Raw genomic sequence first — 18,896 nt, forward strand, 5'->3', positions numbered from 1 at the left:
TGATTTTAATTTAATGTCTTCTCTTTTTTCTGTTTGATGTCTCCACTTCAGCCCTCTGAGCTGAAGGACAGATGATGGTCAGCTGTAGTAAAGCTACGGCAGACTTTCCTATGGATGAAATCAAAAGAATGGTACCCGACTGGTAAGCAATGCAGTGTGGAAAGATGACTGTTCATCGCTCTTTCTCTGGCAAGAACTTGCCTGGTTACAGTGGAAGACCTAAGAGTTGGCTGCAGTTGTGACAACTCTCAAGCGCCACCAAGACCTGAACTCCTTTACGATTGCATTGACCCCTTGAAGTCGCTCATTTCCTACCTCTGTTTTACTGTGGTTATGGCCTTAGTAGCACCACACACAAATGCACAAGCCTATGGTTCCTTGATACAGAGTTGAGACGCTGGGTTTGGATCTACTAAACTTATCTACTGAAAATCATGTTTCTAGAAAATCTGCACCATCTGTGAGGGTATGTACAGCAAAATACTTGTAGGATGTGGTTTAAGCTTATGGCAATCAGTGTAGGGGCTGAGACTGCTTTGCTTAGGAACCACCTTCTCCACCACAGCCTGATGCATGGACCATCTTTGTGTTCCAGCCACACAGAGAATATCCTAATCTGAAGAAGACTGAATAATACTTTGCCGAGAATATTTTGTGTGCGTCATGCTTCAGGGAACAGACAGGATCAGGATCGTAGACAGAGTACTTGCAGTCTACATCTGACTTGGCATGTACAGTTCTAGAGTTCAAGGTGCCTCATGCTATTGTATGAGAACACCTGAATTTTCTGTGCTTCACTGCCTCCAAAGGAAACTTTGCCATACCCTGTGGGAGTTACTGTTGTAGTCAATCAGTATTTCTCATTGTACTAGTAGTTGTTCACAGGTTTGGTCCCTATCCTGCAGTCTTTATGCAAGCCTCCCCTGACAACTGTTGAATTTTGGGCAAGTAGGAATTGCATAGCAGTGCAATCAGTGAAAAGCAGATTAGAAGTAAATTCCATACAATTCCTCTTGGATTCTTTCCCAATCACATTTTATTTGCACTATAAACCCAACCACAAGTCCTGAGCAGTTGAGATGGAATTACAGATTTTACTTTATATGTTCAGCAACACATCACTTGCATCCAGAGCCCAGCGTATGCCACATCAGAGCTGGCAATGTGACATCCATTGGGTTTCAGATTCTGGGTTTTCAGATACTTTGATTGGTTGCATGTTTTAACTTACATCATATGTTATTGGTGGATTGAAATGAAGTGCAGTCTTTAAAATTCCATTGGTGCAGAATTCTTTTGCCAGCCATTTGGAATTAATAATGAAAACACATAATTTATCCCATTCTGGATCATAACAACCTGAAAAGCTATTTTTCCGTGTGAGATTTATAAAATCCAGCTTTTCGTTCATGTACCATGACAGTTGTCTTTTTTAACACTTTTGGTAACGTATGCTTGATAATTGCATCCATAGTCCATTTTCAAATTTAAAGGAGACTTACACAGGAGGAAAACAAGAAAAACAGGTAACAGCAGTTTTAAGAGCTGTTAAATGCTCATCCCTGCTCTGTGATCTTCATGTGTGATACACTGGAACAGAGGAGTAAAAGCAGTCAGCCCTCCTCAGCTGCTCTGCATTGCTAAGCAGCTCTCCCTCAGCTTCTCCTACCCATGTCCAGCACAATGGCACACTTACACTGTGCTGCCTAGCCCTTGGGACCTTTATTCCCAGTATAACTTAGAACTGGCCTCAGGTAGCTTTATTTAAACCAAGGTTTGAATTAGCTCCTGCTGACCTCAGGATCAGCGAAATGGAAAGGATTGATGGAGTTGTTCTCTATAAACCATCATCGGCACTGAATGCTGCATCAGCATACCTATCTTGAGGATCAGTTATCCTCATTTTCCCAAAGCAGCACAGATGTTACCTGGTACTGCACTGAGGGGTGAATACACAGAAGAAATTCCACTTTTGAACTGTAGAAATAATAAAATGCAATCCTGAATACAGAGTGGCTTTGGAATAACTTAGAGCTGAAATGCTGGTTTTAGTGTTCTCATAGCCTGGACAAGAGCTGATGCTTGATAAAGGAGAAGAAAAGAGCCTGGAACAACTCTTGAGTATTATTTTCAGTACTAGTTGTTACACCTTGAGAAGGTCCAAGTGCTAAGATGCTGCTGTGCAAAATTTATAATCATCGTTTCATACGCATTTCTTAGAGACCACCTATTCCTGTTTCTGTCCTGGAAGCAGAAAATGTGGTACAACGGTATTATTCATAATAGGATTTGGCCAGTTGGGTTTCTTCACTATAGGCAAGACTTCTTATTGCAAGTCTGTCAAATGTCATTGCTCTACTTGATCATCTCATCCATGTGACACTGTACATTGGACAGTGTAACTTACAGATTGTAATTACAGATGAAAGAAAATGAAATAAGTCTGGGAGAATATGCTCCAGTCACTTTCTCCACTCCATCAGCCTTCCATTGCACCTTCATCTTCTCCTCTTTTTTTTGAGAATTAGAAGAAAAGTGGAATTTGTATGTAAACAAGAAATAAATATATTTTTTTTACATGGAGGAATTCTCAACACCCATTACTTTCTACCTTAATTTATCATTTGTAAACAAAATCAAGTATTACTTGGACAGGGCATGGCACATTGCATGAGACTTAAGATTTCCTCTGTCAGAGACAACCCTAGGCACTTGTCTCATGGATAGCTGCACACAGCAGGATACTGCTTTGTCAGTCTCCTGACAGTCACACTCGTTAACTCCTAGACGTCCTCTCCCAGCAATCACTCCACCTCCCAGATATCTTATAAACATCCGTTCACTTGGCTGGACAGTCATGTTGTTCCCAGTTTCTGAAGCTCTCTCTGTCTTGCTTCCTTCCTGCTGATCATGCCCCTCCAAATTCCTCTTCAGTGTCTTGACCTTGTTCCCACAGTTATGGAGACACGATGGTAATAAAGGGGAGCATTAAATGGGTAAGCAAACTGACAGTTCCCCTGCCCCGCTACAATTCTTAACCGTTTAACACCATAAACAACGAAGTAACAGAGTGGTTATCATCAGTGTCATCATCAGTGTCAATGTTTCCCTGAAATTTGTCCAGAAAACCACTAGACAAAAATTCAGCTCAGTTAGTACAAATACACTAAGCTTAGATTGAGAAACAAATATAGGATAACATAAATATTTGGGATCAAGGAGAGATACAATCCTGTCTAGATATCTACTTTCTAATGGCCTAAGGGGGAGGTAGGCATCTAATTTCCCGTTTACATCTGTGCCTTAATGACTTATATTTTATACGGAATGATTATGTACAAAAACCCTATTTTATTTCAAAATGAAGTTAATTGCAGCACTAATTTGTAATTTTGTTTATCGAGTCTATTGAAGATTCTTAGATCTGAACTTGGGTTTTGGCTACATATATTATCTGAAGTCTTGCAGCCTACGAAAAGAAAATTCCCAGTTCCAAACAGTTTTGTAAATTTGCTCAGTCGTTCATCCTTGCTAATCTGGGAAGACATATTGAGGACCATTGCTCCTGGGGACTTCTTTTTAAGAGAACTGACTCATATCTGCCCTTGGTTACAAGAATCAGCAAGAAGAATGAATTTTATGTGTTCAACTAAGCCAAAAATATGCTTTTCTTTGGAATGCAATTACTACTTACATAATCCCTCATTTGTGTCAGCATGATCAGGTTGGAATTTAACCCCCATCTGGTCTGCCAGAAGGTTTGTAGTTGGTTGGTTTTGGTTACCAAAAGAAACATTCCTTTGGTCAATTTGCATGCTTGCTTTCACAACAATAAATGTTGAGCTCCTTAATTAGAGCTGAATATAGTGAAGTAATCAGTATCAATTCTTGTTGCAACTGCATGAATTTCAGCAAAACTTTTTCAATAACTTTTACTTTTTTGCCATTTGCTATGACTGTGGTTTAATGAGTTTGCTTGGACATCTATATTTATATTGCATAGCGTTTCAGTTCCAGCACAAAGGAAGAACGATTGCTCTTGCCTCTGAACTATGAAGTTACAACTATTTCCTCCAGAATACTCTCTTCTAGAGACCAGTGTATGTATGAATATCTGTGCATATTTTTAGTAACATGTAGGCTTTTAAAAGTGTTTCAGAGAGTTTAGAGCATTTCTTAGCAGTAAGTTCTTGCCATCTAAAATAAAAAAATGTGTATCTGAAGTTCATAGCTGCAAAACTGCTGTGTCAAGTAGCTGCAGCTTTAATTCCTAAATTTAAGAAGCTGGGCTGATACAGAGGCATGCCAAGAGAGTAGCCCTGAAGAGAGTAATGATGTATTGAGTGCTTGGGAAGAATTAGGAAGGTGTCACACCTGTTATCTTTATATCCTAGATTTCATTAGGGTCTTAAAAAACGCTGCACCACAAGGAAGATTTCACTTCAGCACTTGAGAGCGTGTTGAACGGTCACCTGCTGAAGATGAATTTCAACTTAAGACGAGAGAGGAGTTTACTGCTCTGTTTGAAGGGAAGGGTTTTACAGAGCCTTGCCTTGAACACCCTTTTCCTCCAGCCTGTTAGAAAACAAGGTGTTTTCCTGTAGTGTTATTTTTCAGTCATGTTGTTAGTACAGCTCACTGGAAGAGGTAGCTCTGTCTAAAGGGATGAGGCTGTGTGCTTTGTGCGCTGCTGTGTTCAGCAGCCGCGCACTGTCAGCCTCAGCAGCAGAGGCCAGATGGAGTGAGATGCTATTCAGGTGCTTCCTTTCCCCACCTTTGTTGCTGCCCAGGATTGGGCTTAGATAGAGAAGAATCCCAGTAAGGAGATTTTCACCAGCAGTCATCTGCATCACCAGGAACAATCCCCCATATCTCTTTTGGAATACATCACCTTAAAATGCAGAAGCTGGTCTTAATGATTTTTGTTTCTGCTGAGCAAGCAATGCAGTTGACGACACTCTGCTTCCAGGGGCAGGTAGAGCCCGCAGCAGGGGAGAACATGGGCGGAGCACAGATGGAAAAAGATTTGGCAAACTGTGGAAATGGACTAATCCTTTTCTCCTTTGCACCTGATCCAAATCAAAACCCTGAACTGAATTTTGGTGGATTCCAGCCAGGCCTCACTCCAGCAAGCATTGATTGCTTCTCCAGGTTTGTAAAGTTCAGTTTCCTGCATCCAGCAGACAGGTATTGTTAGCTTCATATGATTAGCCAAGTCTTCTAATATTTACACCTGCTTTGCTAATGAATTAGAAGTGTGGGCTTCTGTTTCTCTTGCATGAGTTCACCTCTTCCCTGATCTCTGTGGATTCCCTTCCGTTATGGAGGATTTGTGTTGTAGAGTTTCAACCCTTCTTTATTAGGCTTAAACCCCCTCATCACCTGGTGATGACGTTTGGCTTGGCTCATCTTCCTTTGACTTCTTTCTACAGTGTACAGATCACACAACTTACTCCTGAGCGCTGACGGAATCTACAGACGCATTTGCTAGAAGAATCCTGGTGCCCAAGCATTGACTAGATATTATGTGCTAAACATGCTTGTAAAACAAATAATAAAATGCAACTCAAAATGTGCAACTACCTTTAATAACATTGTGCTTTACTTCTTCTGCTCCGAGTTCCGTGTGTTCTCCTACTGCCGGTAACTATTATTATCCCTTCACCTTAATAGCAGTCTCCCTTCTGCTACATTGCAAGAAGATTAAAAAAAAAAAAACGAAACAAGCCCCTAATTCAACCAAACCCATGAAATGCATGCAGGCTTGATGGAATAATAAGCACCTCTGTTCTTCTCTTCCATGTTTCTGATGCAACAAGATTTCAGATGAATTTACCCCGTAAGCTCTTGTCTTCTATGTAGCATCTAGCCACCGTTTACGTACGCAAAGGCAACAAGGCAGTAAGTGTCCCATTTTCCTAACAGGAACCCACTGAATCGGTTAAAAGCTGAATTTCCCATTTTGAAGATTTCCTTTGTTGAAGTCCACATAAGCAACTTTCTGACTTACACCTTTCATGTTTCAGCTTTTCCCCTCGTTGTACCGATAGCAACATCTAGTGGCAAGATTACCTCATGACAATGCCCTAGTTTTGGAAACTGGGTAAATCTGGGTAAATCTTCATCTCCTCTACTGCCAGATTGACTTTAGAATTTGAACTGCGAGGACTTCGCCAGTCCTCTTCACTGGCTGCAGTATAATCCTTTTTTTCAAAGGAGTGTCACTGGCAGCCCTACTAATAATTTTTGCTACGCAAGAAAAGCAAATCAAAATAACAAAACCAAACAGAATCAGTTTGCTGTAATAACAAAACCAAGGCTGCTGATTTTCTTAGTTGAAGTAAGGTATCTCCTGTGGAAATTGAGCTGGAGTCCTAACACCAGCAGTTGTGTAGGATAACATTTGCATACATAAGACCATGATTTCTAGGTTAAATGAGCTGAGTGGGATCTGCAAGCTGTGAGTCACAGTTCAGTGTTCAGGTTCGCTCATCCAGTAGCTTCCAGTCTCATTGTCATCAAGGATCTGAAAAAAATTGGTGATGTTCTAGCTGTTTTGCATGTAGTTGTGTACCTGATTTCTCCCACGTGTACCTGCAGTTGGTTTGATGCATATTATTAGTAAATATAGCTGTGCTGATGGAAGCCAGTGCTTTCAAACCTGGCTGTCTACTCACTTTGTTCTGCTCCTAGATGAAGGCTGGATTTCAGAGACTTTGTAGTAGAATATGTATGCATCTCTGATACATGCTACCTCTGACTACTGCGTATGTATTCCAAGTTTCATGGAAGGATTAGACAGAGCCACAGCAGACGTGATAAGGACCTATCTGGGATTGCTGGGAGTACAATAGCATGGTTGAAGTTACTGTGCATAAACAGTAGCTCTGATTCAGTGCACCTGTTAAGAAATACTGTGTGGATGTAGAAGGTCCTCAAAATCCATCCGCATAAAATTTTGGGTGAAAAGAGAAGACATCCAGAACACACATTTGGTTGCATGAAAGAAAAAAATTACAAGCAGTTAACCCTCCACCCTCCGAGAAAACAGGAGGGCTGGGAAACCGGAAAGCACAGTAAGAAAAATGGTGTTACTGGGTAGCCCGGGGAACTGTGGAGATAGCTGATGGCATGGTCCGCCCAACCTCTCCACTTACGCTCCGAGGTGCTCGTTGGCTGAAATGCACTACAGGTACTGTGCATTTACACCGTGTCCAAGATTAGTCAAGGAGTTAAGGCCTCACTCTGAAAGCCTTAAAGGGTATTTAACTCAGGTGCCCTCAGAGGGAGCCTGAATTCTGGAATGGCAGAGAGGAGCTTTTCCAAACTTCCCCCATAAAGCCGGGAAGGGGCTGCAGTGAAAGCTGTTTTCGTTATGGCTGGGGCTACTGCATTTACAAGGACGAGGGAGACCCAAGTCCAACATTGCTTCTGTGCCCAAACAAGGATTTGAATCCAAATCTCACAAATTCCCAGATGACTAAGCTACAAAATACCCAGTAGCAGAGATTCTCAGTCTGTTCTTAAATTTTACTCCGTTCTCACATAAATTAATGAATACTAATTGAAGCAGAGCCTTTTGGATGAACACATAGATGAATTGTGATTATAATGAGGGAATTGTTTACACTCTAACTTCAGCCAAATAAATATTTTTTTTTATTGCATAAAATAGCTCTAACATGAAAGAAAGAACCCAGCTATAAGCTTTGTGCAAAATGTACTTGCAAGGGGCCATATTCAAGATAAAATATATGAGTGCAAGTATCAACAGTAGAGAAGATCTGGTAGTGATTTAAAGGCTGATGCAGAGGGACATGCTGACTTCTTGGTTGATGTTCTCTTCTATAATTCTGTATCAGTTCCGGCATCCACATTTTAAAGTGATGTTGAAAAACTGGACAATACAGAGAGAAAAATGATTGACGATAAGAACTGATAAAATACTTCAGTTTTTCAAAAAGCCTGATTACGGTGCAGACATCTTTGAAAAGTTAAAAAAAAAAAATCCAACTATTGAGAAGTTTTTTTCATCTAGCAAAGAAAGCCAAAAAGCCCTAGTCAAAGACATGTTCAAGTCAGTAACACAGCAGTCACATGAAAACAGCTGGAATGCACTAAAAGAAACGGTGTCTTCCATTCAGGAAGACCTGCCCAAGTCCAAGTAGTTAAGACTTAATTTGCACTTAATGTGAAAGGAGCTGGGTGAAGTTCTATGGGCTGAGCTGGACAAAGATGAGATCCGTTAAGGTAAATGGTTTAATAATCCCTTCAGGACCCAAACCTGATGATTTGTTGTGTCAGGTGACATTGCCTGTCTTCACAATAGAAACCAGAACTGCTGTCATCATTTGAAGACCATGAATATATACCATTGTCAACATTCATAGTGACCATTTTCAATGTGAGGAAGGCTGTTTTCCAAAATACACATTAAAAGTCGTGCAGTTTTTCCTCCCGACTTGCTTGAGGGGATGTTTTGATCCCTGGTTAATTTAATAGTCCCAGAGAAACATGAGGGGTTTTTTGGCCAGACCTAGCGGTAAGGAATTTCACTTCAGTTTCTATGGGAAGTTTTATGACTGACACGATGACTGACAATAAAATTCCAGCTACACTAGACAGCAGTCTGCTTCTTCTAAAAAAGGTTGAGTCTGTAATTAAGTTCTGGATTGTGTAGTATTTACTACAGTTGATACAAACATCTCTCAAACACTATCTACGCTTAGCCACCGAGTGGATAGGCAAAAATAAGGGGGTAGTATAGAACATTTCAGGCTTTGGAAAAAAACCAAACCCAACAACCAACTTCACATAGTTATGCGATAGTTGAACTATTTAGCGTCCAAAGAAAAAGCAGTTATCCTGTGCTCCTGGTAAGCAATTGATCTTTCTTCATAGAGTACAGTGGTATTTTATAAAACTGGAATTAACGCTCTTTAAAAAAAAAAACAACAGAATATTGAATGACTAGCAAAAGGCCACAGTGTATCTAACAGAGATACAAGATCTGATCTTGCTGCCTGACGCATCTTTTCATCCCAACAGTTATATTCCATCTGTATGTGCGGTACTAACATCCAGTAAGAAATAGCCACTCCAGACGGTTACTGACAGATGAAAAAACAGAAACAAAACTTTACTGCAAGATGTGGTAGTAAACTTATTGCTCCCCCAACCCCTTCCACTGCAGAAGCAATCCCTAAGAATACACTGATGTGTGATGATGCAGCCCCCTTAGGATCATTAAGGCTGTGACACCAAAGCCATAGTTAGCCCACTTTCACTTTCGGTGCACATAGCACATGTCAGCTGTACTGGACACATGTGCCAGGGTGACAGTGCTCTTCTCTGTGCTCGTACAGCACTGCAGCCCTTGTAAACTACACAGGTGTCGTGGTTTAAGCCCAGCCGGACTAATCACCACACAGCTGCTCACTCACTCCCCTTCCTCAGCTGGACAGGAGAGAGAAAATATGAGGAAAAGGCTCGTAGGTCGAGATAAGGACACAGGGAGATCACTCACCAACTACCATCATGGGCAAAATAGACTTAACTTGGGGAAATTAGTTTAATTCATCACCAATCAAAATCAGAGTAGGATAATGAGAAGTAAAACCAAATCTTAAAAAAACAACACCTTCCCCCCACCCCTCCCTTCTTCCCGGGCTCAACTTCACTCCTGAACCTCTTCCCCCCCCGAGCGGTGCAGGGGGACGGGGAATGGGGGTTGCGGTCAGTTCATCACACGTTGTTTCTGCCGCTCCTTCCTCCTCACACTCTTCCCCTGCTCCAGCGTGGGGTCCCTCCCACGGGAGACAGTTCTCCACGAACTTCTCCAGCGTGGGTCCTTCCCACGGGCTGCAGTTCTTCACGAACTGCTCCAGCATGGGTCCTTTCCACGGGGTGCAGTCCTTCAGGAACAGACTGCTCCAGCGTGGGTCCCCCTCGGGATCGCAAGTCCTGCCAGCAAACCTGCTCCAGCGTGGGCTCCTCTCTCCACGGGGCCACAGGTCCTGCCAGGAGCCTGCTCCAGCATGGGCTTCCCACAGGATCACAGCCTCCTTCAGGCATCCACCTGCTCCAGCGTGGGGTCCTCCAGGGGCTGCAGGTGGATATCTGCTCCACCGTAGACCTCCATGGGCTGCATGAGGACAGCCTGCCTCACCATGGTCTTCACCAGGGTCTGCAGGGGAATCTCTGCTCCGGTGCCTGGAGCACCTCCTCCCCTCCTTCTTCCCTGACCTTGGTGTCTGCAGAGTTGTTTCTCTCACATATTCTCACTCCTCTCTTCTCTGGCTGCCGCTTCCCGGTTTTTCCCCCCTTCTTAAATATGTTATCACAGAGGCGCTACCACTGCTGCTGATTAGCTCAGCCTTAGCCAGTGGCAGATCCGTCTTGGAGCCGGCTGGCATTGGCTCTATCAGACATAGGGGAAGCTTCTAGCAGCTTCTCACAGAAGCCACCCCTGTAGCCCCCCCACTACCAAAGCGCTGCCTCGCAAACCCAGTACAGCAGGCAACAGAGCAAACGCTGGAGACCCTTCCCTTCAACACAGCCTACCTTGCTTAGGTCACAGCCCCAGTTAGCTCAGTGATGGTGTCATATTTGGACCCAAGCTTCGAAATCTTTACAGTTCTGCAGAACTGGCAGCGTAACAGTCCATAAATTGTTTCATGGGGCCCATCTTGACAGTTACTCTTGTTACTAAGCCGCAGAAACCTTCATGAAGGCGCTGGCAATCAGGGATGGTCCACAAAACATGAAACCACCCTTTAATTCTATGAAGTAAACCTCCAATGTTCCTGGCAGGCAGCTGTGCTGCTCCACACAACACAAAGGTAAATTTGTAAATGCAGTGCTTTTCAAGCTCACCTGCTGGTTATAAAGATGCTCTGGCTCTCTCCCATCGCTCAACAGCAAAGCATTTCTTACAGAAGGAAAAGCCAGCTGCCAACAACGAAGACAGCGGACCCCAACATCTCTGAGGTATGTCACTTGCAGGTACACATTAAAAAAAAAATCATAAGCCTTAAACAACAAGCACAGAGGTTTTTCCAATCAAAAATTTTATTGATATTCTTGGCAAATTAATCTAATTTTATGATCTTGGTCTCTCCTTCTTGCCCTTGTACAAAGCCAACAGAGAAACATTGGCTACTTTGACCACCTTGAAGCGAACTCCAGGAATGTCACCAACAGCGTGACCCTTCCGACCGAAACCAGCAACCAGAACTTCATCGTTTTCCTGCAATGGAAGTCCACATAGTTACAAAGCTATAAACATTAAACCTGTGCATACTTCTGAAATGGGTAACGTCAGGAAGTCTAGGGTGTGGCTCAAATTCAAAGAAAGGGTAGAAATACTGAAGGCTATTGATAAGATACACATTAATAAAGGGCTGTTACCCCTCCAGTGTTTTGGAGCAAGGAAACATAAGTGGAGATGCCATTTAGCTCGCAGCAGCACAGCTGAGAACTGGCTTTGCTAAAGGAAGGGAAAGGGAAGGGAAAGTACAAAAACATCTCTCACATTTTTCATCTGCCTGTGCCACTACAGCTCTAAGATACACATGGTGCAGAATGCTGTGAACCCTTGCCTAACCATCCCCTAAATCCGCCAATTATGTGTTTCTTTACTTCGATATGCAACTTTTTATAGATCACATCTTGAAAATTACCTCAATGAAGTTCAGGCAGCCATCGTTGGGAACAAAAGCTGTTATTTTTTTGCCATTCTTAATCAGCTGGACTCTAACACATTTCCTGATGGCAGAGTTGGGCTGTTTAGCTTCTACTCCACTGAAATGGAAGTATGTGGAAATAAATTAGCAAAAATCAGTTTGATGAACTAGCAGATATTCATTACACCACCACAAATTACTGTATTACTTTGTACTAAATGCAAGTTGTATCTGTACTTCAAAACCAAAAACTGTTAGTTATCTATTTGGAGCTACTCAATGGATAAAAGCCCAGTTCATAAGCTGAGTGAAAATTTAATCACCTACAGACACATACTGATTCAGTAAATAAAAATCGTGGGCAGGGGAGGGAAACACCTTGGAGCCTGGGCAGTGTCCCAGTGAAGCTTATAACTTACAAAAGGAAAAAAAGGCCAGAAGACAAGTAGAAGGGACCTCTGACACAAAGCACACACAAAAAAATCCCCCCCCCAATCCTAAACTGAGTTGTGATACTTTTATTCTTTTGCTTCTAAATAAGCATTGTTTTTAAAGTGACATGTGTACGAGAAAAAAAAAAAAACCTTTCAGCACAGCCGCTTGGAAAAATAAATGTTTTCAATCTAGCATATAGAAACTAACAGACATGTGGCACGTTATGGGTAGCAACACCTCTCGCGTATTTAGAACAGAAAATAACTTAGCGGTGCTCCTTTCTTGAGGTCCTCCCTCTCAAAGGCCTCATTCTAAATAAAATAACTTAGCGGTGCTCCTTTCTTGAGGTCCTCCCTCCCCAAGGCCTCATTCTCCGGGGGACTTTCCAGCGCAGCCAGGCGCCGGCCGCCGAGTCAGGCACACCGGGGGTGCTCGCCCCTCGCCCCCCGCCCGCGGAGCTCTACCCACACTTTCTCCAGGACGATCCCTTTGGCGTGGGAGGCGCCGCCGAAGGGGTTGGCCTTCAGCGCTGTGCCCAGGTGGGCCTTCTTGTACTGCTTGTCGTGCCACTTCTGGTCGCGGCGGTGGCTGCGGAGCTTCCGGGCGGTGCGGAGTCCTCGGCACTTCCCTGCGGAGCAAGGGCGAAGAGAGATGAGGGGGCCGCTCCCGACACCGCCCCCCCGCCGGGCCCGGGAGGCCGCCCAGCGGCGTGCGCCACCCCCCCGCCCCGCAAGCGGGGACGCGGCCCAGCCAGGCCCGGCCGCGTCGCTCCCGATGTGAAGGGTAATGGCGGCGGGCGCTGCTACCGCCCAAGGCGGCGGCGGGCTCGCGGGGCAGGGAGGGGAGAGCGCTACGGACCCCCCCGCGGTGCCCGCGCCGCCCTACCCCGGGCACCCCGCCCGGCCCGGCCCGGTTCCCGCCGCGGCCCTCACCCATCCTTCCCCCGCGGCTGCCGAGCACGAAAGAGAGAGCCCCTCCCGCTCCGCGCCGCCTAGCTGCGCCCGCGAGGCCCCGCCGCGGGCTGCCCGCGCCGCGCCTGACTGAAACTCCCGCCCGGCACCGCGTGGGGCGACCCGGCCCCACCCCGCCCCGCCGGGGCGGGAGGAGCGCGAGGCGGGCGTTCGGTTCCCTCAGCGCGTACCGGCACCTGGGTACCGGCGGCGGTTCGTCCCTGCTTTTAGCTTGTGTAATCCGGGTTCTCTGGGAGCTGCCGACCTCGGTAGGGAGGGGGGCAGGCAGGGAGCGCAGCGCGTTGCCGCCTGCCTGTGGTGAGGCAGCCAGCGGGCGCTTCAGCTGCGCTGAGGAGCCGGGAGGAACGGCAAGGTGCGAAGGACGCTGAAGCTCAGGTGGTCGTCACCAAATGGCGCTCGCCCGGCCCTTCTCTGCTGCGTCGGGGGTGCTTGCAGTGCTTTCCGAGGTTAAGGGAACGGAGGATGACTCCCGCACTCGGAACGGGCATGGAGTAGTCTGAAAAGCGAGGCGGGCAGGGTGGCATGGCCTCCCTTTTGGGTGGGCCGCAGCCTGGGAGGTCCCTTCCTTCTTCCACAGTGTTCTCGGGGTTCATGCAGCCCCTCGGTTCCTCTGCGTCCTCGTCAGATGTGTGCAGCAGGCGCCTGCCAAGCTGCCCACAGCGCGAGCAAAAGCGGAAATCTCACCTGCAGTGTATTTAGGGTGAGCGAGGAAGATACCAAGGAGCTCTGATGGTAGCTGAGCCAGGATTTCTTACTTCCAGCTTTGGCGTGAATACCTACATCACCACTAAGTCTTCCGGTGGATCCACACGAGAGTAAAATCCTGTAACAGAAACAAGCATTTATTAATTTTGAAAGCTACTGTTAGTCTGTATTGCTGAACTCTAGCAATCTGGAGATGTCAGCTGAACAGGCACAGCTGCCTCATTCAAGCAATCCACTCCCTAAAAAAAAAAGTCATGAACATTTACTTTGCTTTTTGGGATTACTGTGAAGGGGCAGCAATTAGGTCTAAATCTATCGTTGTTAACACCTGTGTTTACAGCTTAAATAGGAAATACATACTTTGTCTATGCAAGGCTGTTTTTACATTCAGTCGGGATAGAATAAATAATCAAAAAACATTAAATAATCAAAAAACAACAAACAAAAACCAGAAAACCCAGCAACAGTTTCAGGAACTAACATTACTGTTACAAAAAAGCAACTCTTTAGAGGCTGCAATTCCAATGTGGAGAATGCAATTGCTCTTTGGTAATTTTAAGAATAGGGAAGTTAATCTTGTAAAAATGGTACAGCTTTCATTTACAATATTAAGAATATTAGGAATACTTAATACTTTAGAGCTGACTAGGAAGGAAATTGATTAATAAAGGAAGTTAATATACCGAAACAAACTGTGGCATTTGGTGCACAAAAATTCGCAAAGATGCTAAGATCTAGGAAAGGTGATTTGAGATAATGCTACTGTAGGTTTTGCTGTTTCTTTTTAAAATTCAGTAGGACTTTGGGACAATTCTGTTAAGACAGTTTTTCTTCATTTTGCCATGCTCTTCAAAATTAGTGTTGTTTGTTTGATCCAAAACCACGGAGAAGTGCCCAGGTTTAGTTAGTGTCATCCATTGCAAAAATGTTCACTCAGACATCTCGCCCAGTGTTTAATAACATGCAGAGGATACATTTGTATATACAAACCATTTATTACGGCACAGAAAGGCATACAAAAATTATCAAAATGTTTATGAGTATTCTAGCTTGCACAAAAGGAACTCACGATCTTGGTCTCTCCTTCTTGCCCTTGTACAAGGCCAACAGAGAAACACTGGCTGCTTTGACAACCTTGAACTCCATGAATGTTGCCAACAGGGTGAGCCTTCCAGCCAAAGCCAGCAACCAGAACTTCGTCACTTTCCTAGAATTTAGCAGTAACCAGACTGTTAAAAACAACTGTATGATATAATTGAAATAACAAATAAGAATAAAGTCAAGTAAGGCTAACAACCAGGACTCTCTGTGGTAAGTTTACATGTGTATGTACAGTGAAGTAGCTGTACCCTTAGCCTGTTGAAATAGCCTCAAGTTGGCAAATTCGAGCCTAACGATTTCACAGTCCGTGTTTACTAACCAGCAGAACACTGCAGTTCTACACTCCCTGAAGTGAAGGGTAAGTAACATTACTATGTCTGAGCAGTTAACGCTGGGTCAGTTAACTTTATTCGTTTTGGATGCAGATTGTTTACCTTGATGAAGTTCAGGGAACCACCGTTGGGAAGAAGGGCCGTTATTTTCCTGCCGTTCTGGATCAGCTGGATGCTAACACGTTGCTGGATATGGCAGAGTTGGGCTGCTTCGCTTCCGCAGGTCCGTTTGATGGAGGAGTAAACCGGACACGCAGCAGCAGTTTCTTCACATGGGGCAGCCCCTCGGTCAGTCCCTGCCGGCACCCCGGTACTCCACGTGCCAGGCACAGATGTGGCCCGTCCCCGACGCTGCCAGCCGCAGGTGCCCCGCTGGGCTCTGGAGAGCCGTGCTTGCAAAGGTGGCCACAAAACCCTGCTCTCATGGCGTCCTTTCGCTCCCTGGCTAGGTGTTTTTTTGCGGTGAAATATCCCAAATTAGTAACTCTGCTGGAAACAGCCGCCTGGGAGGACCATTGGCAGCTGGGTGGAAACAGGTTGTTTTCTTTGGAGAACGCCAGCACTGTTACATAAGCGCTTCTAAAATTAAATTTTTCGGTTGGCCGAGCGGATAAATCCACCCAAAATCCCACAACTTATCTTAAAACTCCTGGTATAATCTGATCTGCAGTGTTCCCTGTGAAATCTGATTTCTGACGTCCTGCGGAGCTGTAAAACGAAAGCCTCAGCTGGAGGGCGTCAGGAGCTGACCTCTCAGCAGCTCACGCCCCGCGTCCCCACTGACCCCACCGGCGGCATCCCCGCTCCCCTGGCCCGGCGGCTGCCGCCCTCCCCACGGGGCGAGGAACCACAGCTCCCGTCGTCCCTCGCGCCGCTGCCATTTTAAGGCTGTCGGCCCCCGGCTGAGGTGTGGCCTGCTGCCTCCGCCACCGGCCGTTCACGTCCACCCCGTAGTTTCCTTAGCACAGCTCCGTCTGAGAGCCTGGAAAATGCTCTCGGTGTTTCCTCATGCACCTCTTCCAGCAGGGACAACAACAAAATGGAGGCTGAAGAAAAAACGGGGGGAGAATTAGGGCTTTGACTGCCTTGTCTGGTACCTCAAAGCCTGTGGCTTTCTCTCACTTGAACGGCAAATATTTTAGAAAAAACTGATGAGTGTAAAACGAACAAACCAGAACCTCTGGCTGCCAGCATTACGTTCTCCAGGGGAGTGGAGATACACAGGTGTTGGGACCTTCTTCCACAGTGGTAGATCTACATTATAATGCAGACTGAGCTTTTTTGTGGTTTTTTTTTGGGTGGTTTCTGCCTCCCCCCCCTAAAGGTGGACCAAGAATCAGAAGCTTCATTCTTCATCCAGTCTCCATCCAGACCAGCTGTGGTAGGGCCTGGAGTCTGTATGGAGATTTCTCGGCATAGGATGGCATCCTTTGGGGTTGTTAGGAACGGTGCAGGGAGTAGAAGGGAGGCAGGAAAGAGTCAGAGTTGTAACAGAATTAATTTGCATCATCGTGGCCTGCGTGGTGGAGATGAAGGCTGAAAGGCCTGCAGGCAAATTTGTGGCCCAGAGAGAGGATTGTGCTGGAACCAAGACAAGCTTTTTCTATATATTAAGGCCAATTTTCTGTCCATGCTTCTGTTGCATTGGCAGTGCGTTGTGAATATATCTGAATCAGAGGAGCAATGCATGTCTCAAACTAAAAAAACAATGATGATATATTAAGTGCTAGTACCTTGTACAGTGGCTGATACCTTGTACTTTGATTAAGACACGTTACTTTATAAAGCTGCTCAGTTCGTGGTGACGTGATATGTCATCTGAAGGTAACTATAAACTGTGTTGAAAATAGATTGTGCCGTTGTCTGCCTGAGGAGGTGCTAGCCAAAGAGATAAATTAACCATGTTTAAAATTGTGTCTGCAGTCTCATTCATTGCATGAAAACTCAGTGTGTGTGTAATCATTGCAGCATCAGGTGGAACAGCTGTCATCTCGGGGTCTCCATCAACATTTATGTAATCATCCCGTTTGACAGGGGTTTGCTGGACTGTGGTGACACATTTGGGGATGTGTGGGATGCCAGCAATATCGACTGGCTAACCTATCAGTCTCTGATTGTTTGCTTCACAAACCTCACAAAACTGTGAATCCGTACGCTGAATATAATTGCCAGCTGCTTTCTTAACCACCTTTTCTGTGAGGTAGATCAAACACTGCTCTTTTTCTTTGGAAGTACAATAAGATCTCCTGCTGTGCACCTCCCTGGCAGTAGAAATGTTTGAACTACCGTGGTAGTAAGACTAAAACAAGTAATAGCTGCTTTAACATCACAGGGTCAATTTTGCATAACGAGTAATCATGACCAAAACTTGTTGCCAGGTTGGGAAAAAATTATGATAAACAGCAGTTTAATGCCCTTATTTGGAATATTGACCACTTTTAACCCACCATGGCCCATCTTACAGGATGTAAACAAAACTGTTGACTTCCTATTGACTTTGTCCCACAGGAGCTTCATCGGATGCGTTGTGGAGTTGAATGTGACCTCCTGTGTTCTCTAAAACGGTGTGTGAGCTTTGCCCATCATCCTCTGTTCACCCTTTGTCCACTGTCTATGTATGAAGTTGAAGCATGTGGCTGAGCAAGCTTGCTTTGGTTGATTTCAACTTACAAATGTACAACAGCAATTTGTCAGCTGATTCGTAAGAGCTCATCTAATCATGCCCTTGTCAGGAACACTGCTTGTAAGGCTCCATTCAAGTTTTCTTTTTAAACTCAGTAATGTAGAGATGGTGGTTTTGTCATCACTCTTCACCAGAATGAAGTAAATGCTTAGGATGACTTCTTTGCTTTCAGTGGATCTCATTTCTTTTTAGATACTACATGAATCTGTTTATGCCTGAACCTCATAAAAAAGAAACATTTTTAAGAACTGTATGAAATGTTTTATATTATTGTTGTTATTACTAGCAAGTGTCAAGAGGTAAGGAAAGAATTTTCTTCATGTTCTTTGCTTCTACCATTATTTCTGATGGTGACTGCTGATCAGCGAATCAGCACCCATACTGTTAGTGTTTAGTGAGGAAGTCAGTATATTTTCACTGATTTGTACTGGTTTAACCTATGTTAGCAGTTTGGCATTACATGTTTTCTTGGTTGCCTGCAAAACCCCTTTTGTTTCTGAGCAAATTGCCATGTACTTTTCCCCTCTGACTATGTGAAACAGTGATCTGAGAGTGCAGGTTCCCTCTAGAAATTGATAGCACCATGGAAACACACAGGCTAGAAGTACAACTGAAGATCCATTCTGTTGTCACAGAATGGACTACAGGACATTATCTTGGATTCAGCCTGTGCTGACTTCAGCTGTGGCCTGCTATGTGTTGTGTGTACTACTCTCACTTTCTGTGCCTTCAAAGGACACATTATTTGTTCATTTGTGCTATACTGGTTTGTATTTCAGCATTTTTATTTCTTAGCTTTTGCCCCCGAGCTGATGAAGAAGACTTAGAAAATAGCAGCACATGAATGAAATCTCAAGGCACCATCAGAAAGCCTCTCTGTGTCTTTCCCCTCGCCACTTATTTAGGAGGGATATGGCTCAGGAGCACTGATATGTTTAACAGGGCAGTGACATGAGTGCTTTCACAGTTTTTAGAAGTGTGTGAC

The 18,896-nt window shown here is 44.8% G+C and overlaps 3 protein-coding genes across 3 annotated transcripts in view; 1 reads left to right on the top strand and 2 right to left on the bottom strand.

Moving 5' to 3' along the window:
- Positions 1–66, top strand: part of ATG10 (autophagy related 10) — an 81,273-nt gene extending 81,207 nt beyond the window's left edge. Inside the window, exon 7 of the mRNA XM_059833425.1 lies at positions 52–66. The gene's annotated coding sequence lies outside the window, so the exon portion shown is untranslated. The remainder of the gene's footprint in view (positions 1–51) is intronic.
- Positions 67–11,048: 10,982 nt separating this feature from the next.
- On the bottom strand, positions 11,049–14,736 carry LOC104253629 (small ribosomal subunit protein uS12). Its single transcript, XM_059834043.1, has 4 exons — positions 14,729–14,736; positions 12,588–12,944; positions 11,682–11,802; positions 11,049–11,248 (listed from the first exon to the last, which is right to left on the bottom strand). The coding sequence occupies exons 1-4, from the start codon at positions 14,734–14,736 to the stop codon at positions 11,102–11,104; spliced, it is 633 nt and encodes a 210-aa protein (XP_059690026.1). The 3' UTR covers positions 11,049–11,101.
- A 124-nt stretch (positions 14,737–14,860) lies between these two features.
- On the bottom strand, positions 14,861–15,653 carry LOC104260220 (small ribosomal subunit protein uS12-like). Its single transcript, XM_009815855.2, is given in 4 exon segments — positions 14,861–14,936; positions 14,938–15,002; positions 15,331–15,420; positions 15,423–15,653. Coding segments are annotated over 4 exon segments (462 nt in total).
- Positions 15,654–18,896: the final 3,243 nt, after the last annotated feature.

Source organism: Gavia stellata, chromosome Z, assembly GCF_030936135.1.
Source record: "Gavia stellata isolate bGavSte3 chromosome Z, bGavSte3.hap2, whole genome shotgun sequence".
Lineage (NCBI taxonomy): Eukaryota > Metazoa > Chordata > Aves > Gaviiformes > Gaviidae > Gavia > Gavia stellata.